General features: G+C 49.9%; 6 protein-coding genes across 7 annotated transcripts; 1 reads left to right on the top strand and 5 right to left on the bottom strand.

Annotated features, from left to right (window-relative positions):
• Positions 1-128: 128 nt before the first annotated feature.
• Positions 129-5355, bottom strand: J3458_012671 (uncharacterized protein). 2 transcript variants are annotated; one of them, XM_007814791.2, is made up of 2 exons: positions 5117-5355; positions 129-5060 (listed from the first exon to the last, which is right to left on the bottom strand). In XM_007814791.2, exons 1-2 carry the CDS (start codon positions 5296-5298, stop codon positions 221-223), a joined length of 5022 nt encoding a protein of 1673 aa, XP_007812982.2. In that variant the 5' UTR covers positions 5299-5355; the 3' UTR covers positions 129-220. The 2 variants fall into 2 exon arrangements, with proteins under 2 accessions (XP_007812982.2, XP_065974912.1); XM_066120090.1 differs by having other exon boundaries at positions 129-5121.
• A 7347-nt stretch (positions 5356-12702) lies between these two features.
• Positions 12703-14300, bottom strand: J3458_012670 (uncharacterized protein; the record flags this gene model as incomplete). The annotated part of the gene is made up of 7 exons (XM_066120089.1): positions 12703-12735; positions 12804-13232; positions 13329-13353; positions 13437-13579; positions 13641-13715; positions 13787-13916; positions 13981-14300. 7 exons carry the CDS (start codon positions 14298-14300, stop codon positions 12703-12705), a joined length of 1155 nt encoding a protein of 384 aa, XP_065974911.1.
• Positions 14301-16983: 2683 nt separating this feature from the next.
• On the bottom strand, positions 16984-18891 carry J3458_012669 (uncharacterized protein; the record flags this gene model as incomplete). Its single annotated transcript, XM_007814794.2, has 1 exon — positions 16984-18891. One exon carries the CDS (start codon positions 18889-18891, stop codon positions 16984-16986), a length of 1908 nt encoding a protein of 635 aa, XP_007812985.2.
• A 3173-nt stretch (positions 18892-22064) lies between these two features.
• Positions 22065-23106, top strand: J3458_012668 (uncharacterized protein; the record flags this gene model as incomplete). Its single annotated transcript, XM_066120088.1, has 2 exons — positions 22065-22358; positions 22411-23106. The coding sequence occupies 2 exons, from the start codon at positions 22065-22067 to the stop codon at positions 23104-23106; spliced, it is 990 nt and encodes a 329-aa protein (XP_065974910.1).
• Positions 23107-23557: 451 nt separating this feature from the next.
• Positions 23558-23830, bottom strand: J3458_012667 (uncharacterized protein; the record flags this gene model as incomplete). The annotated part of the gene is made up of 1 exon (XM_007812717.1): positions 23558-23830. The coding sequence occupies one exon, from the start codon at positions 23828-23830 to the stop codon at positions 23558-23560; it is 273 nt and encodes a 90-aa protein (XP_007810908.1).
• Positions 23831-24245: 415 nt separating this feature from the next.
• On the bottom strand, positions 24246-27446 carry J3458_012666 (uncharacterized protein; the record flags this gene model as incomplete). Its single annotated transcript, XM_066120087.1, has 7 exons — positions 24246-25004; positions 25051-25169; positions 25234-26357; positions 26409-26851; positions 26904-26984; positions 27036-27320; positions 27396-27446. The coding sequence occupies 7 exons, from the start codon at positions 27444-27446 to the stop codon at positions 24246-24248; spliced, it is 2862 nt and encodes a 953-aa protein (XP_065974909.1).
• Positions 27447-27686: the final 240 nt, after the last annotated feature.

Here is a 27686-nt window from a genome sequence, read left to right as displayed (position 1 = left end):
ATATGGTGGCTGAACATGGAGCACAAACTACGTGCTTGGTTCACGCGAAAGTGAATGGGCATAGCTGCCTACCCACAAAAACGAGTACACACAAGTAATAAATTTGATATTTACAATGCTAAAGTCGCGCATGGCCTAGCTTCCGCCTCAAATCATCCATCGTCTCGCTCAAAGTTATTTCCTCATCAAGCTCTATACAGCTGCTTTAGCCCACAAATCGTCATGCCAAAGAATCAAAATGGACGGTCGGAAGATTCGTCAAAACATCAAAACTACCAGTGCCCAGCTTCCCTAGTCGGCCCATCACAAGACGGCCGCTAGGTGTTGCCAGCTCGTCCCAGTCTCCATCCAGCACCGCGTCCTTAAGGAAGGCAAGAGTCGTCTCAAAGCTCATCTTGGTGAAGGGGCTGACATTGCCCCGCAGACCCATGCGGCTGAAAGCTGTGAAGTCGCCATTCCTCGTCATATAGTCTGCGATGAGGTTCAAGTGCCGGTTATCGACTTTGATGCCATGGGACCCGAACACCCCCGCAAGCTCTCGAACAATATTGCTTCGACACGCCTCAACACCATACATGGATAACACAGCCGCGATGTCGTTGGTCTGAATTCGATCCGGGTCGATGTAATCGCTGTACTTTTGAATTGCCCGGATATTGGCTCCAGTAACATGAATGACGCGCTCCTTCCCACCTGCACTCTGCTCATCCATTCTGCAAGCCCCAATTCCTGGTATTTCCCTGACCATTGTCTTCTTTATAGCCCTTTGGACGACGTTGAGCATGAGGAACTTTGGCACCTTCGCGTCAAACTCGAGCGTCACATTGCACTCGTCTCCATCTGTTTCGTCATACTCGAACCCTGTGACCTCTGTAAACATGTACAGAACACGCTGCGCTCGGATCTTAACCGATTCAGCGGCTCGGAGCTTAGCCGTTTCAGCTACTTTTCGCTCGGCACTTTCGTCCTCATCCTCGCTTGTCGCCTCTTTGCCCTGTGGGTTGCCGTCCAAGCTCTCTACGTCCAGCTCGTCAGCTGCTGCACCCTCATCCATTGCCTTCTGAATTTCATCATCGGCGTCATCATTTGGGCCATACGATACAGCTTCGAGGCGGTTAGCCCGTTGTTTGGCAGAGGTAAAGTCGTCGTCGCCTGCATCGTCGCCACCGTTATCGTCGTCATCATTAACAGTTCCAGCTGATGCAGCAGCCATCTCAACAACGCCGGCCTTGGCTCCAACGTCAGGTGTAGCTGCAGTCGCATCCAGTGCTCTCTTTTTCACTTCGGCTTTCGAGAGTGCAACAATGTGGCGAATTAGTCTCTTCTCCACGGCATCCAGTACGTCGGATATGCTGGCATGATGCGTTTCAAAATATTCTTGCGAGGGGAAGAACTTTAGTTTGATGAGATAGATCTTGGCCAGACCAAACATTTTGCCACGGCCAACCTTCTCTTCCACAACAACGCTATCCAAGATGTACGATAGAGGAAGAGCACTAATTGAGTTGGTAAAAGCTTCGGCTTCCTGTTTGGAAAGACTATCATGAGGGTAAAGAGACATAGCTGGCGTTGAAATATCCTTCGAGGCCGTCATCAAAATCTCTCTCAGCCGAGGAATACCTGCTGTGACGTTCTTCGCCGCGTGTCCCGCCAAATGGAACGTGTTTAGGGTCATCTGTGTCGATGGCTCGCCCACGGATTGCCCTGCGACGATACCGACTGCCTCCCCGGGCTCTACCAGAGACTGCAAATACTTCATCGCAAACAGAACCTCAGCGTTCTTCCTGTTGAGTGCATGAGATGAGTCTGGTGCTGACTTGTTACCCTTTTCACGAACAAGGCCATCTGCATTCGCCTTCAGGTATGATGACATGGCATTGTAGAAGGCTTCAGACAAGACAAATGCATTCGTTGCTGGGTTAAACGCGCTGATGAGCGGATCTCTTCCCTTTGGATCACCAGGTTTCGAGTGTTTCAAAGCACTTTTCATGTATTTCGTAAACAACTCTCGGTCGGCACCTAGACGCTTGACCACTTGAGGGTCATATCTCAGCTGGGCCACTTCGGACGTTAGATTGCGCAGGATAAAACCGAAGTCCTTGAGGTAGGTTTGTTTTGTGACATCCAGGCCGTCCTCGCCGTACAGAAATTGGATAATAGAGCCATCCGCATCACGTACGGTTGTATCGTACGCAACCATCAGACCCTCAAGGCCCTTGATGACACATCTTTGTAAATAACCAGAACGCGATGTCTTGACGGCTGTATCAATAAGTCCTTCTCTTCCCGCCATGTGATGGAAATAATACTCCTGCGGGCGGATACCTGTAAGAAATCGGCTACCAATATATCCATTGGCCGTAATATTGGTCTCGAGGGGCTTAAAACAAGGCAGTGATTTCCCACTAACCATAATAGGCACTCGCCTACTTTCTAGGACTTGCTGCCCAAGGTTACATGAAATGAGCGACGCGTTAACCCTTGATCCTTTTGCACCAGACGTTGTCATTGCCTGCATCTGGTTTCGCGGGAACGGCTTTTCTAGGCCGTTAGGAATGCAGACCTTTTGGACTTTGTCTGTAATTTCTCTTGTCGTGTGATTCATCAAGAGATCCAGACCTTCTAGCTTCGTGTCGTCACGGAGGACCTCCTCAAGACGCTCCAAAAGCACCGGGTTCTGGCTGTCAGAAACGTCCTTGAGCGAGACGTAGTTCGAGGCAACTTCGAGACCAACCCGATTAATAGCCTGTAGCTCTTGGCGCCGAGCTTCTTCACCCTTGGCAGTAAGTTTCAAGTCATCCACACCGCAGGAGAAAGCCCGCATGTTGAGATACCGAGTTAGAAGTCGGCCAAGAGCGCTGAGAAGCTTGCTGGCGATAGCGGGACCGTGAATTTCATGAATGGCATGGATTAAACCGCCCGAGCTTTGGCCAATTTGAGACTTGTCAAGAATTCCGGTCACGAATTCACCCTCTTGGATCAACACAGTGCCCTCTTCAGACTTAGGGCCCCATTGCTCTGCCTTGATCTGCGACTCTCCCCGTAGATTGAGAGCACCATAATTTATCGGCTGCGTGTTTTTCAATATCGTCGAGATAACCTGTTTCCCAGTCCATCGTGGCACGGGCTTGATAATGGCGGGCGGGACCAGCTGAATCCTTTCCCCGAAAATATGTCCGCTTTCTGGTCTAATTGCACAGTAAACTAATGAATGATAGTCGCCACGGCTGAAAAAGGTATCGCGACTACATAGGGCGATGGATATAGAGATATGGTCTTGGATAAGACCTCGTAACGGCTTTCCCTGTGTTCCAGATAAATATTGATGGTCGGTATCCGCAATGTGTAGTGCTTCGGCTCTAGCGATCTCATTTTGGGGAAAATGCATGTTCATTTCGTCTCCGTCGAAGTCGGCATTGTATGTGTTGCAATTCGCATAATGCATGCGAATCGTCTTTTCGCCTGGCAAAACCCGAACTCGATGTCCCATAATTGAGGGCTTATGCAACGTAGGCTGGCGATTCATTAACACGACGTCGCCGTTTGTAATATGGCGATACACTTTCTTGTTTTTTAACCTTACTGCACCAGGGTTTGTTGGGGCAAGCAACTGGTTAGCTAGCGATATGCGCTCATCAACAGATTTATTTTTAAGCATCTGTACTTGACCATTCTCATTCTCAATGGCAACCGCCCCTGGCCATGTATTGGCACCGTTGATGACGGCCTGCTGCATGTCCCTGAAATTGTGGCTCGTTACGGGCTCCGGGAAGGTGAGTTTCTGGGCAAAAACTGGCGGGACGCCAATCTCATTCGTCTCAATGTTCGGATCAGGGGAAATGACGCTTCTGGCAGCGTAGTTGACACGCTTACCCATCATATTCTTGCGGAAAAGACCCTCCTTCTTTTCCAGTTTCTGTTTGATTCCATCTTCGTTGCGTTTGGCAGCTGCGCCTTGAACAGGGTTTTTGCTCTTATCAATGAGTGCATTGACTCCCTCTTGAAGCTCTGTCCAGGCTTGGTGCAACTGTGTAATGTCGGCGTGCTCTTCACTTTTCAGGACAGAATATACTCGGGCTATCTTCGAACAGCCTCGTAAAATCGACTTGTACAACGAATTCTGCTCTGCTTCAGTGACTTGGGAGTCTCCCATACGCGCTTCAGGTCGATAGCGATTCGGCGGCACGAGAATGGTCGTGATAAAGAACATGTCTGGGGTGATATCAGGAGAACTTCGAGTACGCGGTTTCGAGTTGTACAAAAGAGAGACAATATCTTGCTCCTTTTTGAACAACTCACTCAGACGGGCCCGTACCTCCATAGGACTAATGTATCTCTGCGACGTTGCGCCATCATTGGGTTCTTCCTCGTCTTGATCACTTAGTGGCTCAACAATTGCGTCAGGCTCGGAGGTTTCGACGTCAGCTTTTGGGTCCAATTTGGCATCATAATGGCGCGTCATTGCATCTTTCCGTGCGAAATTTTTCAGAGCCATTTTTGTTCGCTCCTTTGGTGAGAGTGACTTCTCGAAAATCTTGACAAATCTATCTTTTCGATACGAGGGCGAGATCCCTGCGCATGAGGCACATTGCCTTCTCTTGGTTATCTCTGAGAGAAACTGTTTGATTATTTCTCGGCGAGCCTGGGCCATGCCCTCGTGTTTACCCTTCCTAGTATCACCCCGTCGAAGCGCACTGCTTCGAAGGCACTCTTGAACGTACTGTTCCCTCTTTCTTGTTACGTTGTCGATGGAAGAATTTTCTTCGTCCGCCTCGCTCTCGTCTAACCCAAGTGCTTCCTCCATCTCGGACCAATCCGCCTCGCCAAGAGCATCGACGATATGTGCCTCACGTATGAGACCGTGTTGGAGCAAGCGGAGTTTGCACATGTACTTATGGAGATCCTTTGGAGGTATTCGGAAACCTTTGCAGTACACGCAAGCCGCTCGAAGTAAATGGTATGCTTGGTCCATGAAAACTGGGTGGTAGACTGGCGCTGGTAGCTGGATGTGCCCGGGATGACCTGGGCAGCTCGATGAAGTTAGGCTACATGTCGCACATCTGGGAAAAAATGTCAGTCGGGTCTAAATATGGTAATTGAGATAAATGGGCCTCACGGTTCGTCTCCCCATGATCCTAGGGCGGGGTCGTAGAGACCTCCGTGAACGGGGTTGAGGAGGCTGTCGAAAGTGCTGTCATTCTCGATGCGCTTGACAGAGATGGCTTGGATCTCCTCTGGAGACAGAAATGTAAAGTCGACAGCATCGACCTCTGAAGATATGGGCTGTGCGATATTCATCTTGGCGATGGGCCAGAGGTTATGGCCGTTGACGTCCCAGGTTCAGCAAGAAGCGATGGCCATGTGGTTGAACGTTAATTTAGCGAGCCATCTCGTCCAAAACTTTTTTTTTTGGCGGTGGTGTGCGGCAGAATTCTAATGCATGTTTTGCTTCCATGGGCTAGTCCATCGCAAAAACAGCACAGTGCCGACCGACTCGTCTGACGTTTGAAGTACGCAAGTACCTACCTAAGCCGCCCGTGCGTGCCGGATTCCAGCCCGCGATCCTCTGTTTAGCAGATTTTCAATTTGACATCTGGAGCCTTTTTAATTTTACTCAAGGAATCTACCGACCTTTAAAACGCGCAATAATTACCCCTGGACTTCACCAGCGACCGCTGATCATTATTCTTGCCAGCTCCGTATTGGAAGAGTTGGCTGATCCACACGGTGCCTATTACTCCGAATACACTGTCTGATGATCCACCAGACAGATTCTTTACTGCGTATCAAGCTTTTGATCTGCCGGACCTTTGTCTGGTATGCTCTTCGATCCATCTTTACCTCGCATCTATCGTTTATGACACCCGCTAAGATCGACCGTCATTAATAGTGGCCAAGGTTATTTGACCAGCAAAGGACAAGCAGAATTGCGCTCAGCTTTTGACAGTCACAGGTTAATACGAGTGAGATCACCAGAAACTAGTGAATTGCAACAAGAGTCTCGATTGTTCCACACAAAACAAATGACCGTTGGCGCCTCCTAAAAACTAACATGCACTGGTTGCTTTGAAGTTGATGATGTGATTTCGACGCATAAGTAGCGCTATTAACCACCAATTGAAACCTCTTGTTGGCATTTTTCGCCGGCATTCTCATTTTCGTGTCATCCTTTTGATTCTTGTACTGAGAAAGCCTGCTGGATTCGTCCCACATCCATGTGCAACTTCTAACGTTCATCGTGAGGGAAGTAGGGCGGGCAATTCATCTCTGGCCTTTCTACAGTCCTTGAGTCTACGCTATGTTATTACCTCCGTTAGCATCAGTATCGGTGTTGGCTTCGGGAAAAAAAGAGCCCATCCTTGTACGTCAACTCCACGGCATTTTTGATCTTTCAGATGCAAGGCCTTGAACGACTGAACTCATAATTGGCAGTAATCGGGTACATAAATCTAGAACTTGAACGTGACAGAATATTGAATTCATCTCAGCTTGCCCGCTGCATAGTAACAAGTTATTGCTTGTTGCATCTACATGGATGCAACTTTACGTTTGCGATTGAGCCATGCATTTCAACCGCCCTCTCACAAGGTTCCGTTTTCAGGCTCAACAACCGAGAGGGCAATTACGAGCCTTGGTTTCAGAAAGTGCTGGGATGGTTGGACACACTGAACACTGAACCTAGATGGATATTTTCCGACTTCTAACCAGCTGTATTTCTTGCCTCTGCTTCCTCACACGCCACATGCCAGTCAATCGTCAGCAAGTAACCGTACTCAATTAAAGATACCCTGAGCCAACAGTCAGTAACCTCATTTAGTAACACGCCGTATAACTCACACCATGAGCCCAGCTGCTATGCCGCCCCAAAGCCCGGCCAACTTCCAGGAATAATGAAATCCCAAAATCAGGCACAACGGAAGCGAGACTAGGTAATGTCCAATTAGGTTGACAGGCCCGCCAATCGATTGCTTGCCTATGCCGCGTAGCAACCCATGAGCACCGGTACAGAGGCTGTCAAAGAATTGTTCAAGAGCCACAAGAGGCATGGCTTGGGCAGTGAGCATAATGACGCTTGCGTCCCGGGTCAACAAGAGCGGAATCTGGTATCGCAGTATGATATATATCAAAAAGTTCAGAACGCTGATGATGAATGAGGCAACAGTGGCCTACGTCTTCGTTAGTCCGCTTCTGGGAAAGCTTCCTCCGAAACGTGTGAACGGGGATTTTGACTGACCACCTTGGCCGCAGCCTTTGCAGTATCAACAAGGCCGGCTCCTATTAAGTTGGCGACTCTGGTAGAGGCCGCAACCGAGACTGCGAAGGGCAAATGGAAGATGAGAGTCGTGACAGAAACTAGAATACTCTGTGCCGCTAGATAGTCTGTTCCGAATCGACTAGAGAGGAAGGTTATTATGTCGAAGATGAGCCATTCTGCCGCTACCATGACCATGCCAGGCAACGCCAGGTCGACCATAGGCCGCCAATTCGAGAAGGCTTTCAGACTCAGCCCTCCCCAACATTGATACCCGTTCACCAGTTTAATATAAAGGATGAGGAGAATAGCCAACAGATTCCTGGAGAGCGCCACAGCTATTGGCGCACCCACGAAGCCCAGTTCAAGCTTCCAAACAAGAAGCCAGTTCAAAAAGATATTAACAGGAGCTGATAAAAGGAGAACATAGGTGGTTTGCTTAAAGAGGCCCTGTGCTTGAAGAAGTCTCTTGCCAGCTTCAAAAAGAATAATACCCGGCAAGGCAGATATCATTACCCTTAGATATAAACTAGCTAGGCGAGCCGACTCGCCATCGTCAATAATTCGTAAGAGTATTCCTTCAGAAAAAGCCCACAACGCTGCCACTGGCAGCGAGAGGAGCGAAAGAAACACGACCATACGCTGACATTGGATGCCAACAAGATGATTGCGTCCATCTCCATATGCTTGAGCGCACAGGGTATCCAAACTCGTCGCCAACCCCATGAATGGAGCCAAGCAGGTCACACCTGTAGTCATGTTTGCTACTGAGAAGCAAATGTCATCAAAATAATACTTTTGAGCAATAGGTAAACGCGAAGGACTCACGAGCGACAGCTCCCAACTCCACCTTGCCGATTCTGCCCGCAGAAAATACACTGGCAACATTTATTGAGTATTGCAGAACGAATGTGACAAGAAGAGACGCAGACGACGATGCAATGTACTTTGCCTCAGTCTGCCAAGTAACGCACACGTCCCCAGGTGGCGTGGCCTCCACGACTGTTTCCGCTTGAACCTCATCGGTAGACTCCCAGACCACTGCTTGGTAATGACCAATACTATCAACCTTGATTAAAAGCGGAGACGATTCAGAGAGCATATGAGACGTAGCAGCGTCGTCGTCGTCACTCCTTGGCAGGCCAGCGGAAACATGATTGGGAGATAGATGGTTTTCCTGTCCCGTTTTCTGCCCACTATTCATCTTATGGGGCGATGGAAGGAGTCGAATCTGGCCACGGTAGAAAGAAAGGATGAGGTTATTGTGGCAGTGTGAGCTGGAAGCTAGGAGCCAGCCGTCTTTGGTTCCTTCCGGCTTCTCAACCTGCAGTTTATGAACAAGGAGGGTGTCCTCTTCGGCTGAATAACTGGAAGGAGTAAGGTGCAAAGTGAGCGGGACAAGAGAGACAAAATCGGGGTAACCGTTTATCGCGGATCATTTGATCACTCTGCATCGTCAAATATTGAATTATGCAAGAGACGAGATTCGGCAGCGGCTATTACTGGCAGACGAACGGCGTTGTCTCAGTGTGGCACAATGCAGCTTACATTGTCCAACAAGTGCATATATTTCGACCACCAACCAAATTGCTTCATTTCGAAGCGATTTATTCCGGAGGCAAGAAAATCCACTGTGATAGCCCAGTAGCACAGACGGTGGAGGCATCTTCGGCCGCTTGTTGTATTGACTTTTTATTTTGCCCCAGGTTAAAACCAGCCAGGCATCTTACAGGTCGACTGCCAAATATATCTTGAAGGTTGTCTTGAAAGAGCCGCTTTACCTACAAGTGGACCGGCTGCCGATACACGATCTCGAAAGCAGTTTCTGCAACTTACATCAAGGTCTAATTATTGAGAATTCGGTATTCTGAATTCTGAGATTTTTGTAACCTACGATTGATCACATTATTTCCAATTATCGGGGTCCAAAAATGCAGCCAATTCGTACGTACACCCGTTTTTTTTTTAAAGCACATAACTCTCGTCTACAGGCATCATTCATCATGGCCAGTGTCTAGGTGTTCTTGGACGTCTGGCGCGTGTACAGCACCACTGGAATATGTGTTACACGAATCTGCCAAAAGTGGAGGACCTCCTACAGATGGAGATCGTATTGCGGTATATATATCGGTATACGGAGTAGGTCGGTATCCTATTACAATATGCTAGTGTTCACACATTTGAATGCCCTCTGACAGGTTTGTGAATGCCCTATGGAGTATTGGCATTTCATGAACAAAGTGTCCTGGAAAGAGCTCATTGCGGCCTCGGGCACGCGTACCTAATTTGGACTGTGAAGAAGAGGCTGTGGGCAAGTACCGCAGGCGAGTCTATACGGGCTTCCATATCCGCCTATGCAGGGTCAACAACCTAGCACATGCCATACGAACACTCCATTGCTGCCAACCTTGATTGTTCCAACAGCTCTTGTAGGACAGGCATTGTACAAAAGTCGGAGAAAGAAAGACACCTTGGTATCACAGCAATTCATCACACAGGCACTGGGAACTCCGCACTTCAGGCCATCGGTTATTGACGGCAGCCGACACGAGACAGTTAGGCAGCACGATAATGTGACTGGCTGAGGCATCCTTTGTTCCCGCCTAGTTCGATAGTCGGCGATGCAGCCGCAGACCGAAACATGAAGACTGATGTAGTATTTCTCCCCTCCCGCAGGAGTGCTGTCCTATGGTCTTCCCGGATGGTTGACCAGCTTGTGGCACAATCCATGGCCGCAAGGCCTGTCGACATGTCTGTCTCAAACAAATGAATCGAATGTCTCATTTCTGGCAGCACTTTTCATGCACTGCGTCTCCTGTTTTAGCGATGTGCATCAAGCTGTGTCACTGGAAAGCAATTTTTTGCGACCCAATTAGCACAGCTTGCAATCACGTGTCTGTCTTATACATTCATTTGAAGCCGATGTAGAGATATTGTCAGCCCGTAATGGACTTGTGCGTGGTTCTTGATGTATGTCTAGTTGTCCAAGGGCATTCAACTAGCAGTCCTGGTGTCACTGCACGACAATAGCTTGCGGACACTTCCTGGAACCACCAGATAATTTGGATCTAAATAAATGATGACTCGGCATCTGTACTTGTTAGAACTGCCTTTTTCTATTTCCTTATCACCCTTTGTGCCCCTACTTAGCACTGTGACTAGGAAAGTATGGCTTAATGAATTTTGCGCCAAGAAGGAGGGAGAACAAGAAAGTGGACATGAATTTCGCCTGGAAGCTTCACAGGCTCGCTCAGGTGTTCCAGCTCTTGCAATATTGGGGGCAGGATCGGCTGGAAATGCTGTCTCCCACCCATCGATATACTCTCGAGTGTACATGTAATGGCTATAGTAATTGCTCGGTCAGCGGGCGCTCACCCTTCGGCTGGTTCTACCCTCGCACTGCCGCTCTAACCTGCAGGGGGCGACGTCTGGTAGTATTTGATCCTAAACGTCACACAAGACCACCGATGGGCAATGGATTCGCTATGAGCCGGGCAACAGAGATTTGTCACACAGCACAATTTTTTGGGACAGCTTAGACAAAAAGATCTCCGTACGGGATATGCTAGGGTGCAAAATGAGGCTTAAATGGGAACTTATGGCCCACCCAAAATCTACCAACATCGTATAATAGGCTTGCCCTGTCTTCTTGACTGATCTAATTTTAAACATGTTATACGCTTGCGCAATGTGAAAGTCGTAATTCTCTTCTTCATCCTTAATGGATTTAAGCTAGCGAGCCGGATACAGAATCCGTCTCCGGAAGTGGCGCCAAGGGGGCTAGGATATTTCATAGCGAAAGAGATGTGCTGTGTGGACAAAAACGTGCTTGTCTGCAATATAAAATTTGCGAGTACGAAACTATCCAAGAGGTGAGCGACGACATTCTAGACTGTGATAGAATTGGCAAATATAGTAGCAGTATAAATATACTGATACTCCTGATATTTCTAGGTTTGCGTATTGATTGCGGCAACTCAATGACTGCTAGGCCCAAGGCCAAACTTCTTGACTATATCGTGTCAGATAGTATGGGGAGTGTCTCAAATCGTTTAGCAAATTTATTCTTAGAGTGAGCTGCAGTCGTTGCATGGAGTCCCCCAATGCAGTTTAAGCTCGGCCGACTGTTGGTGGGTTCCTGTCATTACCTATAAAGACGTTAAAACATCCCTTGAGTTGCCACACCTGTGACGGTCTCAGAGCACGACCAAGGTCTAGTGCGACTTCAATAAATCGATTATCTACAAAGAAAGTAAGGATTCCGAAAGAAGCTCCGACTCGAGCGATCTATATTTTCAAGTGGGACAGGTTCCTCGGAGAACCTGGCCGTCGACGAAGCTTTTCAAACTCCATGCTGGTAGTTTATTTAAGATTTCTATTAGCTATGATTATCGAGATACGTTGTGCTAGGTTGCAATTATTGTTTCGTAATGTGTCACAAAAAGATGCGCACTAATTGAACAGCATCCAAGCCCCCTTATATTTCCGTTGACATACTGGCTGTCGTTTTTCTTACAGCTTCGCTCCATACCAGCCATTCACAAAGAATTGCGTAACAGGCGGATTAGATTGAAATGAATCCATGCAGTGATCTCTAGAACGAAGAATGCAGAACGCAAGTTCTGGTCTGTTAGCAGCGAAAGTGGAAACCGAGTCATCTTCCCGGGCCGGGCCGGGCCATGACACAGACCGTGGCTTGGGGCAATGAGGATCGCCATTTCTTCGGATGGCATGAAACAAGCCCGCGACCGGGTTTCATAGCTTATCGGTGGTTACCGTTTTTCATGGTTTCGGTATGCCTTTGTATGAGCCCCTGACATCCGGGACACACAACAACACTGACAGAGTGCTGTCAACAGGCCAACAGGCACGTGCTAGCCCCTAGAGGACCTTCAGAGTGTACATCCCGGTGTAGTTTTTGAGAAATAAAGCGTGAATTGTCTTAATTGACGCTATCATGCCATGAGGGCGTCACGGGTTTTCATCCCTTCACCGGTGGAATGGGAATCTATACGGTTGAAGCAAATGAAGAAGCAAAAGATTTTCGGATATCCAGCTAGCTATATACTCATCGCCAAAGTTGTACTTACCACTTTTAGTCACGTTGAATCGAAGACATGACCCAATTCCCGCACAAGTTCATCACAGGTCAAGCTAATGGCCAAATCACAAAATTCTATACTCTATTTATTTTGAATGAAGACAAAAACGCTCTTCGGGCTGAGATATACAACGAAGCCAAAAAAATATATCTCTCATCATGATGATACTCCCGCCTGGCTACGTGACTACAGTGAGTTTCCAAGAGCTGACATAGCGAAGGCAGCTTCAAGGATCGTTCAACTGTGGCGGGGCTGATCATGGCCGGCCATGAATTCCCGGACGTCTTGGTCCTCGCACCAATGGTGAAAGAGAAAAAGCGAAGGTATCGCCAGGTCGGACATGGATTTTTACATAGACCAGCCGCTAGGCGTCCAGTCGACCTTGTATCATTCATTAGATTCGGCTCAAAGACATACTCGGGGCAGGTGGAGGAAATGGTGCCACTTACGAAATTCGGGCTGACTTTCTTCAAGTCCGGGATGCCAAGGTTTCCGGCGTCAATGGCCATCTCGTGCTTCATAATCTGGATGACCTTTTCTACACCCTCCTGGCCGTAAATGTTGGAATACATGAAGGGCCGACCCAGCCCGACAGCCTTGACACCGAGAGACAGGAGCATGATGGCATCCACACCGTAGCGGATTCCACCGTCAGCGAGCACCTCAATTTTCTTGAAGAGGTCCGGGTCCTTCCTGTAGATCTCGAGCGCGACCTCCAGGGAGGACGGGGATCCATCAAGCTGTCGGCCGCCGTGGTTGGACAGGATGATGGCCGGGACCTTGCGCTTGACAGCCTCCTGGGCGTCTTCGACGGTCATGATGCCCTTGAGAATGATGGGCAGCTTGGTCTGGTTTCTGATCTGCTCATAGAAGGTCCACTATAACGGTTCTTGTTAGCTGCATGTTGCTCTTTCTACACCAATCGGCACCGGAAGCGGCGTCAAGAGGCCTCGCTTCAGCTAAGCTCTACTTACGCTAAAGGCAGAGTAAGACGAGTCTCTATTGGCCATGGTTAGAACATGTCACGAGTATGGCGCCGTATGCGCACTAATAGCAGTAGGGGAAAAGGGAGGGTTGCTTACGCGGAGCCTACTCCGAATCTTGCCGCGCGATGTCGGTTTCCGTCCGCTGCAGAGTCGACTGTGAAAACAATGGCCTTTGCACCGGCCGCTTCAGTCCTTCGGAAGAGATCTTTGTTGAAGGTTTCATTGGAGTCCAGATACAGCTAGCGAAGATACATGGTTAGTATCAAATTGGCGCAACCTGGACAGTATTTCCACACACACCTGCTGGAACAAGACCTGGCCTGGACGTTTGGCTGCAGCAATATCCTCGATCGAACGCTTTGCGAACAATGCAGGCTGTTTTGAGGGGAACAAAGGGTCAGCATCTTTTTTTTTTACCAGAGCATCACGAGCAATTGCGTCCGTACCATGTAAAGAATGTTGCCGGCGGCAGCGCCTTTAACAAAGTTGATTTCGGCATTGGCATGTGCGTAATCTGCTCGTGCGCAGGGGCTAATGAAGAATGGCGCGGAAAAGTTGTGGCCCAGGATGGTTGTTCTGCGGTCATTATATCAGATGGCAGTTTCTTTTTGGTTTGGGTGTCTTCCAAATGGCAACGTACGAAAGAGTAGACTCAATGTTGGAAATATCTACCAGCACACGTGGGCGAAGGCGGTAACGACGGAAAACCTCGAGGTTGTTACGATACGAATACTCTCCGGCGGCGCCATTCCTGTAGTAGGTGAAGTTTCTGGTGGGCAAGTACTTTCTGGCAACGTATTCAAAGTCGGGCAGGCCCACGATGGAGGTGATGTTTGGCAGGGTGCCGTTGGACGAGAACTTTAGTACATCTTCAATTCCGGTGTCTGGCTCGTTGAGAAATGGCCGGGCGGCGAGCGCACTCGAGGCCAAGCATGATACAATTCCGGCTTGGATACGCATCTTGGGCAGTTGTCGGAAACAAAGGTGTACGGCGGGGGAGGAGGAACAGACAAACTCAAGAGACTAGTACTCGCCGTACTCTTAGGTAGTATTTATTACACTCACTAACACCACAGATGATCTGTATATACGTATATATAGATAGAGCTGGCTTGAGGCTCGAGTCATGCGTTTATCAATGCGGAACGGCATGGCCCCAGGGCCCAGAGCCGTACGCGTAGCTCCCGGTCTTCTGATTTAGTCAGGTGGGATCTTGCGATTCTTTCACGACAAAACTGCCTCAGTGGAGAGAGTCCTTCATGTGCCGATGCGCCGAGGGTGGCTTTGTATATCGGAGCGGCTGCTTTAGGAAGTTGGAGCCGGCCAGCGCCCGACCCGAGACGCATTATATGCGCCCTGCTACGCTTAGTTTTATGCATTTTTCAAGGAGGCCCGCTTTTCGAATTGATGGCAGTGCCGCCGTTGGGTAGCAGCATTGGTGTGTATGCGCAAGGGTCTAGGTTGGTGATGATCGTCCCGTCGTCTGCAGCCTTGAAGCCTCACACGAAACATGACGCGTGCAAATTGCAGGGCTGAGTGGAGGGCTCTGGCCAAGCAGACGCCCAGAGACTGCAAGATAATCTATTCGACTTGGAACTCGCTGCATGACGCAAGATGCCAACGTCTGTCGGACATCAAACAGCAACCCGCGTGGTTTATGGCCCCAGATAGCGGATAATATATCAAGAGATAAAACATGTCCTTGTTCACTCCCGTCAAACTGTCAGGTCCAGTCTGACATGTCCCTCTTGGCAGCGCCGGCGCTACGACGCAGTCGGCGGGGAGCATGAGGCTGAAGCGAAATCTTGGCATAAATTGATCCTCTCCGGGATGCCGAGCGGGATCATGGTGGAGGCCGCGCACCACTTTGGAGGTTTCGTCTCGTCTTTGCTTTCGTGTCTCCGAAAGGACGGACCCTACACCGAACCTGTAGACCATCGCTAATGGCCATATACATGCAGCATGTAAGAGCCTGGTCAGTGAGTTGGGCCTGCTGCCCTAGACTCGTCTTGTCACAAGTACATTGCCGTTGGCAACAATAAACTACGAGATGACGGAAAACCAACGCAAAGATTCGAGGCACCTCAAGCAGAATGAACCTACATGCTCAAGCATGTTGGACGTAATGGGGCAATTGCGAATGATGGCCCTGTTGCTGAATTGGATTGATGTTATTTCAGCAGACCAAATTGAGACGCACCATTCTGCCGGCACGCCTTCGCGGTATTCGTGACCAATGACCCATTTCCTCGACTGTTCGGCTATATTGACTGGCAAAGTAGCTATGGCGAGCAGACTTGGCAGGAAACCTACAAAGGGGGCCCTTGTAAAAAGGTCTGGTTTGCAAAGACTATCTCATGTGAGCCAAACAGAGCTCGCCCACAGCTTACCTTTTCCATTGCCAGGTTTGCAGACTCGTGACTCGGAATACGTCCTTGACGACGTAGGTTTGCTCTTTGGTGACCTTGAAGATGGACTCACTAATCTGCCGCGACTTGAACTGGTGGTCGGGACTCGACATTACTCTGAGACACTAGGCTCTTCACAATTCAATGACATTCGCCTGTATACTAACGTGGACATCTCCCCTACGGAATCCCTGGGCAAGGAACATAAATTAAATATAACAAAACATGTCGGCAACCCAAAGACAATGCACGCGACGCTGTTCATCTTGTTGTTCTGTCCCTTGTAATTTTCAGCATTTGCTTGAGAATGTCGAATCCATAGCTCCACTTCTATGTGCCTCGCGATCCCACTGGGTCTTGAGACTCGACAATACCTCGATGATGGAGGCGTGTTCTTGGTTCCCGAGGCGAGGAGCGAGTCAGCCTCTCCAGGTGACTATCACGGATGGAAGCACGTAAATCGCATGAGAAGATTTCAGACGCAAGCCAAATAAAACTAAAGGCAAAGGCAAAGGCATAATTTACGGCGATGCCGCCAAGTTGGCTTAAATGAACTGCGGCCGACCATTTGCTTGGTCGAGCCAAACGATGGGGGGGCCATTCATCCACTATATCCTCATGTCTCCAGAATAGCAGCCATCCTAATCACAATGAGCCTAAAGCCGTGAAACAATTAGATGGATACGCTGGCAGTTAAGTTGAATTATCTACCGGCTGGCCAAGCTCCGTGGACAAATTAACCCTGCCGCGTCACCTGCCCAAGATGAATGAAGGCGGTACATATCGTCCAACACCAATATTGAATCAGCATATAAATTCAAATCGTAGGAGGCGTAGTATATATGAGATAATTGCGAGATGTCGATTCAATCAGCAGTAGTATTCCACTTGGAAATACTTGACAACAGCTCAGGCAACATCTCAGAAACTTCCACGAGGCAAACCACGGTACTCGAACTCGAAGTCACACACACCATGGCCACTGCACACTCACGAGCCAATAGAACTGAACAAACAAGGACACATGTGCAAGAGAAATATGTTGACTGGGTGTGTACGAATGTATATTGACCCCTGAACTATAATACAAGAACACAGGGAAAGCGCATAAAGGCAAGTTTGTAACAGTTGTAAGTCGCAAGTTGCATCGATTCCTGCGCAGACACCGCTCGGTCACGTCCCTGTATATTCCGTGTCTGTCCAAACATCTGGCCAGAGACGACTGGAAAGCGGCCCTACCACCACTTTTTGGAGGCGTCACGAGCAACATTGGTGCCGCAGTGCGTCTCGCCCGCGTGTTTGTGGTGGTCGAACCAATCATCCATATACGTGACCTCGAAACCAAGCTTGCCATACTGCTCATTAGAAGCAGCCGCGAGGATATCGGATCCATTGATGACGGGCCCCCATGGGTTGGGAGCGAGATACTTGCCGTTGTTGTACACGACGCCGTTGATGACGGCAGGATGGAAAGCAACCAGCTGATTGTCGACAGCACGGCGACCCAGCTGGGAATCCACCTCTTCGGATCCAAACGCCGGCATCACCTCAGGCTCAAACGGCGGCACCACCTCAGGCTTGCCGTCGAGCTCACTCCTCTTGCTGCTGGGACTCCAGTACTTCTTCCTGCGGCAGTTCCATCCTCCGTCGTACCTGAAATAGAGTGCAGGAATGCGGACAATGTCCTCATCTGTGATGCCAGTTTCCCTCTTCATTATATCGATGTTGAGCTGGATTTGCTCGGCGGCATGCATATTCTTTGGCTCAAAGTTCCAAATGCGAAGCAGGTCGTCGATGGAATCGCTGGGCAGGCAGCTGTACATGTAATCGCCAGTCAAGAACTCGGTATCATAAGACATGTGAGGACGGGACATGGCTGGGGTCTTGCCGAAGCCGTCTTGCTGAGCCTTCCTGAACATATCCAAGGCAGCCTTGGGGTCATCCACAACCATGACCCAGCCGCGAGCGTTGTTAGCAGGCAAGAACTGCATGAATTCGTCGACGTGACCAACTTTGAGAAACGAGGTGTCCAGCTCAATAGGGGGTTGGGCTTCCTGGGCCTCGAGAAACGCAACCAAGTGCGGCTTCTGCTTGTTCTGGCTGCCCATGACAGCTCGTCCATTCGGGTAGTTTTTGCCGTTGTGGCTGTGAGGAGGGACAGTCTCCAGGTTGCCCAGCGAGTCGATGCCCCATGGACGGTCCTTTTTAGTAGGGGGGAGATGTTGGACGGCTCCAACTTCTGCGGATCTCAGCTGGGAGAAGACCTTTCGACCGCTCTTCTGGCGGTTCCAATCACCCGCTACTTGGCTGCTTCTGACCATGATACGAAGAACGACAGGACCGTCGGGCCCGAGAATACTGGTATACCCAGTCTCAAAGATGTCCTGCGCCCAACGATCGGCCACCGACTTGAACTTGACCACGGGCGCCTTGATGCCAGCTTCGGCCGTGTATTTCTCCACAAAATCGGAGAACTGTTTCGTGCCGACGGACTCTCTGTCGAGGGAAGCAACGTAGACCTCTGTCAGCTCTTGCAGATGGTGGTGTATCAAGACGGGGGCAACACGGAGTTCCACGTAGTCGGCAGCAGACTCGCCGTTATCCGTCAGGTTGAAGTAAACTTTGACCCTGCCATCCCATTCGTTGGGTCGACGCACATCCCGGGCGTCCATGCCGAGCTCCAAACCGGCCCGCAGCTCAGCGGCCTTGAATACTCGGCTATCTTCAACATAGGCCCAGTCATTGCCGATCTTGTGGAAGATTCGAACTTTTTCATTCGCGAATTCACCAGAAACGGTAACCAGACCTTGAGCTGCGTCGGTCAGACCAGAGTTTGGGAGTGTCTGGAGAGGAGCCAAGAACTTGGAGTTTCTGAGAATATTATCGGAAGCGTCATTGCACTTATCGAGCTCCGGGAACGGAGTGTCATCCTTGATTGTCTCGGAACATCGACGGTCTGTATCCGCAATATTAGCCATGAATAGAGCTCCGCGGTCCTCGGTCCAGGTTCGTTTTCCTTCAGCATCTGACTTGATATCGAGCTTTCCGTCTCTATTTGTGTCTGCTAGAATGACGGCTTCCAGGGCACGGCTGGAGGCCACAAGGCCAAGGGCCATGACTGCCGCTTTGCCGAGGCAGTACATTGTAAAAAGAGGTGCAGCCTTCGAGTATTGGAGAGTTGACAAGAAAGGGAAACTCGATAGAGCTGCTGTTTGAGGTCTCTGATGGAGGAGATTTGTTGGCGGATGCACCTCTCTTATAGTCGACAGGTGCGCGGCGGTTCCCAAGAAACAAGGGTTTCTGAAATCTGACCATGGCGAGTCAACCGCTGCCGCGATGCCTATTGACAGATCATAATTTCTTGCCGTACCTTGATAGAAAACGCACCGATTTTGAAATTGTGAGGGCTAAAGAGTGGAGGTGGTTGGATAAGCTGCCGGTGCTGTATTGTCGTGATGTTGTACCATATGCTAGGGAATTAAGGGAACAAGGATTACGTCACACCATGGCCTTACTTTGAGGCTTAGCTTCATACTTAACACAGCAGACGCTATGGATGTTGTGAATTTTCCAACGATAGGCACTAAAAGCGCGGAGGAACAAGACAGACAGACGATAGGAGCCACAGTCAACCAGGGGTCCATAAAGGAAGCGTTGCATCAGAATCGCCAACACGGTGATGTGAACTGCGGTATGACTAGTTTCCTCAAAAATACTCCACCCTGACCTTTGCCTTGACTAGCTCTGTACGTTGTCTTCAGTTGTTAGCCACGGTTTGTACAGTATGGTAAATGTCCAATCGTCCGTATTCGAGGAATCAAGCAGAACGTCCTACATTATGAGCTACCTCGATTCGCACCACTTTGAAATACAAAACACGATACGTTTGAGGGCGGAAGTAACTTCTAAACACGCCGTACAACAAGCACTTCGCATGACATGGAAAGGGTTGTGCTGCTTGGACAGCTTTTCCGCAGGTAGAACCTTACAATGAAGCATGTTCCACGTAAGCCTATACCACAAGTAAGTCTTTCTATATGTCGGCAGGGCATAGGCGCTGAAAGATTCGGAGCCGCAAAAGAATGTGTTATAGGTACTAGGACGGAGGAAGCTCTTGCGTCTTTACATATGTAGTTATATTGGCCTGCTTCAGGGGCTGTTATTGCTGGGTCTTGCCTCGGGACTGGATGTGGGATGAACCATTTGACCCGATGATAGATGAATGCATGGCGATCGCGCGATGCTTAGCTAATACTCGAGCCAGCAATGATTCGTGTTTACAGAAAAGAGGACACTGGACGGACAGTTCCCGGCCAAGACGTAATAATAGGTAACGACCCTTGACCATGGATTGTGAGTTGTTGGCTCCACCAGGCCCCAGTTTCTGCCAACACGATCGAATCATTCAGGCCCAAGAATGAATAGAAAATAAACCAACTAATTAGAAAACTTGTAGTGTAGATTAATTGCATCTGGAATGAACATTCCGGTAGCAATCGCAACATTTTTGCCGGTCAAATGAACAAACCCCAGCTGCACTTGGACAGTGCGGATGCTGTCGGACTACTAAACTGTCAACGGTTGAATGCTGCAGTGGAACATACATGATTCAGACGGGAAGAAATAATGGCTCGGTGCTATAAGATACAAGCACAGCTAGGCTAGGATATGTACCGAAAATACAGGCTGGGCCCTGTGCGTCAAATGGCATGTCTTGTGTCCGTAGTCGGCCGATGCCAGGCTCTGTTGCCGACCGTGGAAAGGAGACGGCAGGACATTCATTGACAAACGCGTCAAGACCGGCATGGCGGCGATATAAATAGACTAGATAGCCTCGGCACATATCTCACCGCCAATTTCCCAGCTACGTTTGCTTCTACCCGACTTGACATGAGCGCACCGGAAAAGAAAAAGGAAAAAAAAAGAAAGAAAAGGAAAGGAAAGAATGAGCAGGAACAAGAAGAAGAAGAAAAACGACACGTGTAGATGCATATTTTTTTTATTCCTTTTGGTTTCTAACCATGTTCCGGGTTATCCTTGGTGGGTTGGGACCTAGTAGACCGACTAACCATCTATTCGTCTGAGGAAAAAGTCCTGGTTAACAAAAGGCTTTGGGTAAAATGTCTCAGGAAAAGAAGCCAAGATATCAAAATCTTATTTCAAAAAGGGTTGGCGGGCCCATTGGTTATACACATGAGCATGAATGGATCCCTAACCAGCCGTGCAGTATGCTTTCAAGCCAGTTGCTCGACAAGTTGTTCTTCTCGGAATAAAATGAAGCTGGTCCTCTTGTATCTTTCGTTTTTGCTTTTGATGCGTCTATCTTTTGTATTGAACACGGGCACACGGGTGATGTTGAATGAAATATCAATAATCACCGGCCCTTTAACACTCCATCTAGAGGGATGTTGTCCTCTCTTTGCAGTTTTTACCAATGTCTTCAGGCAGCCAGTCTTGGCTCTTATTCATATCGAGCAAATTACAAACTACACATCATCTGGGCGGTTGTTCTATTTATGGCAGACCGGTCGCGCATGTTTTAGACATAAAAGGGCTGCGGGCTCCTCCTAGCAGCAAGCCGCCATTCGGAATCCAAAAAGTCTCTCATATCTGCCTTGTTGACGGCTCTTGCTTCAACCCTAGTTGACATCCGGAACAGATGCTGCCGTAAAAGCTGTTGCCTTGGGCAGGAGACAAGGATTGCCAAAACTACACAACTACCAAGCAGCGGCGTGGTATACGCATGTAGTTGTATTCAAGACAAATTGGATGTGCAACTTGTCAGTACCTCTCTCAATTGGTCTGGTCAGCACGAGGTCCTCTCAGATACAACATTAATATATTTTACCTTGTCAAACATCAAATATCAAAAGAGCCAGAACAACCTCAATATGCGGATACTTCTTACCACTACTACCCTTCACACAGCTTTGCTTAATGATAACATTTAGCGTCTCCATCTCCGTATACAAGTTAAGTTGGCAACCTTGTTATTATGGATGCCTAGTACAACACCAGTCCAGAGTTGTAGTCATCACACCATACATGTCAATAGTTCGCAACATTGAGCTCTCATTAAAGTGCCAAGATGCCCCAAACTCTTGCATAAAAAACTGGTCTGCCTAGCCACTCGTCCACCATGAACGGTCGTCAGGGGGAACAGTTCAGGCAGCCGCGCTGTCAAGGCACGATATAAGAAAACCACGCCACGGATCAAACTTGCCCACACTTGAAGTAACTCACATTACGTAACAAGTACGATAGGCAACTCTGGGAAGCCATTTACCCCAATTACCCTATTGATAAGTTGGTGATCATGAATGTCTTTGCGCGCTGGCGACCACTGGCCGATGCCGAAGAAGCCCAAGGCGCCATCAACTACACAACCTCCCACAACTCACCGTTGCTCTCAGTATCCATCCATCGAGCATCTTCGCCCGATGACCGCACCTGGGAAAGCCCCGCGGCCTTCACCGCCGTGCTCGACGCCCAGGACGACAACACGGCCGTGTACACCCGGGTGGTGCAGCCCGGCATCGCCAGGGTCCTGCAGGGCGAGAGCGCGAGCTTCTTTGCCTACGGCCACTCGGGCAGCGGCAAGACGCACACCGTCATGGGCTACCAACAAACCCCCAGCGGCGTCGGCCTGAGTCTCGCCGCAGCCGCTCGCCATCGGCCTCAGCCCCCTGGAGCTCCGCGGCAAGTCGGCCTTCGACCTTCTCAACGGCGGCGCGGAATGCCACGTCCGCCAGGGGCCCGACGGCAAGACGCACATCCGGGCGCGGACCGAGACCCTCGACGGCGGCAGAGTGCGCGGGCGGCCGCTTCTCCAACGAGCCTGCCGGACGTACGAGTCGTTCTGCGACGAGCTGCAACGGGGCCTTGCGAGACGCGCCGTGGGCTCGTCCACCGTCCATGACCAGAACTCGCGAACGCACGCCGTGCTGAGGCTGGAAGTCGTCAAGCAGAATCTTGTCGCGGCGCGGGAGGCGCTCCTCGACCGCCAGTCGGAGCTGGTGCCCGTTGGGAAGCGCGCCACGGGCATCAGCATCGAGGAGCAGTCGAGGGCGTATATTCGCGCCGCGGATGGTAAATGGGCGCCTAACCCCGAGTACGCCGTCGATCAGGCGCGCATCGTCGCCGCCCTCGCCGAGCAGGCCGAGTTCGAGGCCCGCGTCGAGGCGGCGGAGCAGCACGTCGCCGCCGTGTATGAGGATACCGCTGGTCTCGGCGGCAGCCTCGTCTTCGTCGACCTCGCCGGCGGGCGTGAAGCAGTCCCCGCAGGAGAAGCAGGAGGGCCGTCAGATCAACACGGATCTCCTGGCGCTGAAGGAGGTGATCCGCGCGTGGTCGGCTAAGCAGGCCCGCATCCCGTTCCGGTCGTCGCCTCTGACCATGGCGTTGCGCGAGCAGTTTCTGACTGCCGGCCAGGCGCCCTCGGCCATCATTGTTACTTGTTCGCCCGCAAAGGCTCAGTATGCTGCTACTTTGACTCGCTCAAGTATGGGGCTTTGGTTGGCGCCGCAACCAAGTAAGCGTGTTCAAGTGCTTTCACGACCAACTTGGAAGCCAAACAAAACGCAAGAGTTTGTACAAATCACGGCATTTCTGTTTCAATGGCATGTGTGCTGCCAAATATACATATTATCATGAAATGAGTACCGTTACTAAATCAGCGTCATGAATCCCTTCCGGTCTATATAGAGCAAAGAAAAGATTTGTATTTTTTTTAATATCTTGGCACGAGCATACCCTTATCTTGATTCATGAAATTCAAGGACGTACATCAACAACACTCCCTTCACAACATCATACTTTGGGCGCGATTCCCTTGCCTTCATTCTCTATCCTCACGCCCTTCTCCCCCGCCGTACCCTCCTTGGGGCTGTTCCGATCATCGTGCTTATAAACCCCCGGTTCCGCAGAGAGGGGAACCTGTCGAACACCATCGTCCTTGTAGACCCCCGGCTCTGCAGACAGCGGGACACGACTGTCATTGGTGTCCTTGGCCGTATGTTGCGAGTTTTGAATCGGCACGCCGCCCTTGCTGTGTTGTGGCGTCGAGGAGTCGGTCTTGGGCATCTTGGCTACTGATATGTTCTTCGGGACAAGAGAAAAAAGAATACCAACTTATCTGATGGAAATTTTAATAATTTTGGTGTTTATCGAACCATTTGCGAAGAGGGAGTAGCTATTTATTCCAAGGGTCAGGAGCGTTGCTCAAACGTCACCTTGCCGTCATTTGACGCCCGATACGACCATATGTCGATGAGATCATTCATGGCTCTGGCGGTTAAGTGGCGAAACGCACAAGCCCAAGTTAGACTAACGCGACAATCGTACATCTTCCATCATAGATCCGGCACCGGCGCAAATTGCCGTCTACCCTTCCTAGCACGCCGCAACTATTCGCCGCGTGCCACCAACAGGTTCAATTACTCACGAGTCGCTACGTAACTTCCAAGTGCTTTTACATTGATTGCAGACCTCGTTTAATCTATGCCCATTTTACCTGACCCCAACCGGCAAGGTTTTGTCTCCAGCTCTCAACCACTTCCTTCAAGGTGCCATCCTCCACCAAATCACTCAATTCCCTGCCATTATCTTCGAATACCCAAGGCCGTAACTTTCTAATAAATTCGTTTCCAGTGCCCACCTCCTCCTTCAATTTAGCAATCAGCGACTTGCCCTCTTTCAAGCCTGCCTCAGCAGCAGCTTGTAGACCTTTGACTTGCGATACTACATCCTTCGGCAAATTGCTGCTCCCTGATCGATCGCGTTCCTTTTCTCGCTCGTTAAACGACAAAATCCATTGCGCAGCTAACTTGGCAGCCATGGCGGTGTCGCGAAGCATTGTTACCTCGTGGAACGACCGCAGCGCCGATACAGTGTGTGCGACGGTACCGTCAAGCTTGGGCAGCTCGTCGAGCTGGGTTGTTATTGCCGTTTTGACAGCCTCGGTGATTTGGCTGTAGATGTCTGGAAGCGGTGTTGACTTATCAATGCCCACGCACAGCGGAACCAATGTGGCCAGCACATTAACAGCTTCGTAGTAAAGCATCTCGCTCGAGGTGCAATGGCCAGACGCCTTGTGCACGAATTTCGACATGGAATTGCCAATTCGGCACATCATTTCAATGACGAATGTGTTGTCGATGCCCATTACCGCTGCAGTGGCCTTGTAGACTGTTGGAGGCCGGTATGACAGAATATCCTGGAAGGCTTCGGCCAGGAGTGCTAGGTGACATCGAGTATTCTACATCATCAGCAAACGGTCGACATGAGAATCAGTCTATACTCACAGAAGGGCCGGGGCCAAGACGGAGTCGCTCGTGGACTGGTCGCGATGAGCAACAGTCCCACGACGGAAAAGATCCGTGGTCAACAACATTTCTTAGTACCAGCTCATCAGGGACCTCGTCTGTGTGTGGCAAAAAAAAGAAAAAATTAGCACAGCCTGAGGCGAAATTCAGTACAAAACTTACAAAACCGAGCGTCGTTCAAAAACTCGCCGCAGGGTTCGCCAAGCAGTCTGTCTGCTCGAACCTCCTCAACAAGACTCATGGCCCTCGTGCATCCGGATCTCAAGTTCTCAACGTACTTGGGCATGTCAATGATGCTGCCGTAGCTAGCTTCTTCAAACGCATCAATTAAACGCCTTGGCATCTTCAGCTTTAGCGAATTAGCATAATGAGACCTCAGGGTCTCAACAAGTTCCCAGCCCCAGCTATCAGACGAGTCCAAAATGATTGGCGATACAGTCGATAAGCGATCATAAAATATGGGCGCAAGCGAGTCCACAATGGTTCTCTTTACAGACAGACCATGCCAGGCTTCGCGGGACCTGTGTGCCGACCCCAAGAGAAGATGTAGCTGCACTAGTAGAAGGGAAATCTGGCTGTGTTTAGGCGTGAGGAAAGCTTGGTGCTCGAGAATAAACAGAGCCCGCAAGAGATATTGAGAAGCAGGTGGAGATGAGTGAATGTACCCAGGTCGACTACGAAAGGCCAATTTGACATTGCAAAATGCAACGGCCACGGAGAGTTCGGGCAGAATTTCGTTCTGGATAACGGGATTCTCGCCGAAGTCTTTGCTTGCGGACCTATATGCGGCCAACGCCTCCTCAGATATCTTTGTCAAGCAGGCCGGACACGACTCCGATTCAAACTTGGCATTGCATACCAAGCATTTTGAACTGGGTCTCGCCCCGGCGATTGGCACTCGTCCAATTGGACAAGTTGACAGGAAGTACTGTATCTTCAGAGAGAGCAGACTAACCCTGGCGCGCTTTATGGGGTCGTCAACAGACTGTGCCAACTGAGCGATGTAAATGTACGCGACGTGCTTCAGGCCCGAGATATCCAGCTGCTCTAAAAACTCCTTGATATCGTCAAAGCACGCAGCGCTTGACTTTTGATCCTGAATATAGTTGAGTAACTCCCTCAATCGTAGTGAAAGGGGTTGGTCATCTTTGACGTCGTCGTTATCATTCGTTTTTAGCGTGAAAGCGGCGGAAACACGAGCCAAAAGTACATTTCGCTTGTAAATAGGTTTCAGACCACTGGACCGCGCCAGCCTAAGCAACAAGCTTTGTAACCGTTCCACGATTCTTCTCAACGTCAGCCTCCTCAATCATAATGTGGCAGCAGGACAGACTTACTCTGTGTTGACGCTCTTAAGATAAGATGCGCCTTCAATAAAGTTCTTCCACACCAGCCAGTCACAGGCCAATAGCGACAGCTCCCCATTCTCGTTTGTGTGTGACAAGCATGATTCGCAAAGATTGCATAGTGCCTCCCAATCTTGTTGCTTGCGGTAATTTGCTGCCGTTCGCTGAAACAGCTCCTTTCTGCCAAGTCGGAATTGGGCAATGGGAGAAAACAAGGGGCTTTCTATGAGCTTCTTCACGTCGTCCGGCATTCCGTGCGTTTCAACAATATCATACAACAGCAGAATCTCCTCCTCAGTTTTAATGCCTCGCGCGGGCGCTTCTTCCGACTCAGATGCATGCGCCTGTTCAGCAAGTTGAGCTGCACGCTCTATTTGCTTTTGTGCGAGCATTCCATACAACTTTTTCTTCTCCGGGGGCGATTGACTGCTTGTCTGTGGCCACAGTCAGCAATTGCATACAACGCCCGTGCTCCCATCAACCTACAGCTAGCATGTGAGTAATGACAATGTTCCAAAACATAAAATCCCTCTCTTGGGCAAATGATCTATCGATAATGGCCGCAATCTAGTCCATTAGCTTCACACCGCGACTAGAATCTTCGTGGGCATGGCATACTTGCTGAGCGCTAACCAGGTCCCAATGCAACAGACACGACTGCAAGCACCTCGTGGCCGCAATTTTATCCTTTGGCGCCGCTTTAACAGCCCTCACCCTTAGTGGCCCAATCGTCTCTGAAAATGCATCTTCTGGAATCAGATCTAATGTCGCCCACTCCAACAAGTCAATGCCATCCACATCCTTTACCACCGTCCCATCCTTGATAAATTTGTCCACGGCCGCAACAGCAGCAAACTTGGCGTTGGGGTCGTCCAACTGGCTCTCAGCGCATACTTTTACAATCTTCAATCCAGGTTAGTTCTAAGACTTCAGGGAAAGCTGTCGCTTGCTGTCATTGTATTCTCCTGGAGCTCTTACATCAAAATACTGGTCGTTCAAGGTGCGAGCTCGTTGGGAGGCCAGTCTCATGGCCACAGACCAGTTGCCATCCTGAAAAGCAGATTGAAGCTGGATATCAACCCCGTTTCGCAAACGGGGGCGTTGACGACTCATAGCATATGGGAAGCCGTGTGCTTTTCGGGCACGAGAGCGATAGTAGAGGTTTCAAAGACTGGTTCACATAAAATTTGGCGGGGCAGCTTTTGGAGGGGCTAGAGAAGTTGTCAGGACAGTGCAGGCACTGTGCGTACATGCGGCACTCTTATGAGA

Source organism: Metarhizium acridum, assembly GCF_019434415.1.
Source record: "Metarhizium acridum strain ARSEF 324 chromosome Unknown scaffold_269, whole genome shotgun sequence".
Taxonomy (NCBI): Eukaryota; Fungi; Ascomycota; class Sordariomycetes; order Hypocreales; family Clavicipitaceae; genus Metarhizium; species Metarhizium acridum.
Note: the sequence above shows the minus strand (reverse complement) of the source record. Positions and strands in the feature narration are given on the sequence as shown.

Bases quoted from the DNA above. Each gene is read 5' to 3' on its own strand.
- J3458_012671 (XM_007814791.2), bottom strand. From the start codon at position 5,298: ATGAATATCGCACAGCCCATATCTTCAGAGGTCGATGCTGTCGACTTT. The intron at 5,061-5,116 runs GTGAGGCCCATT...ATTTTTTCCCAG, and splicing joins GGATCATGGGGAGACGAACC to ATGTGCGACATGTAGCCTAA.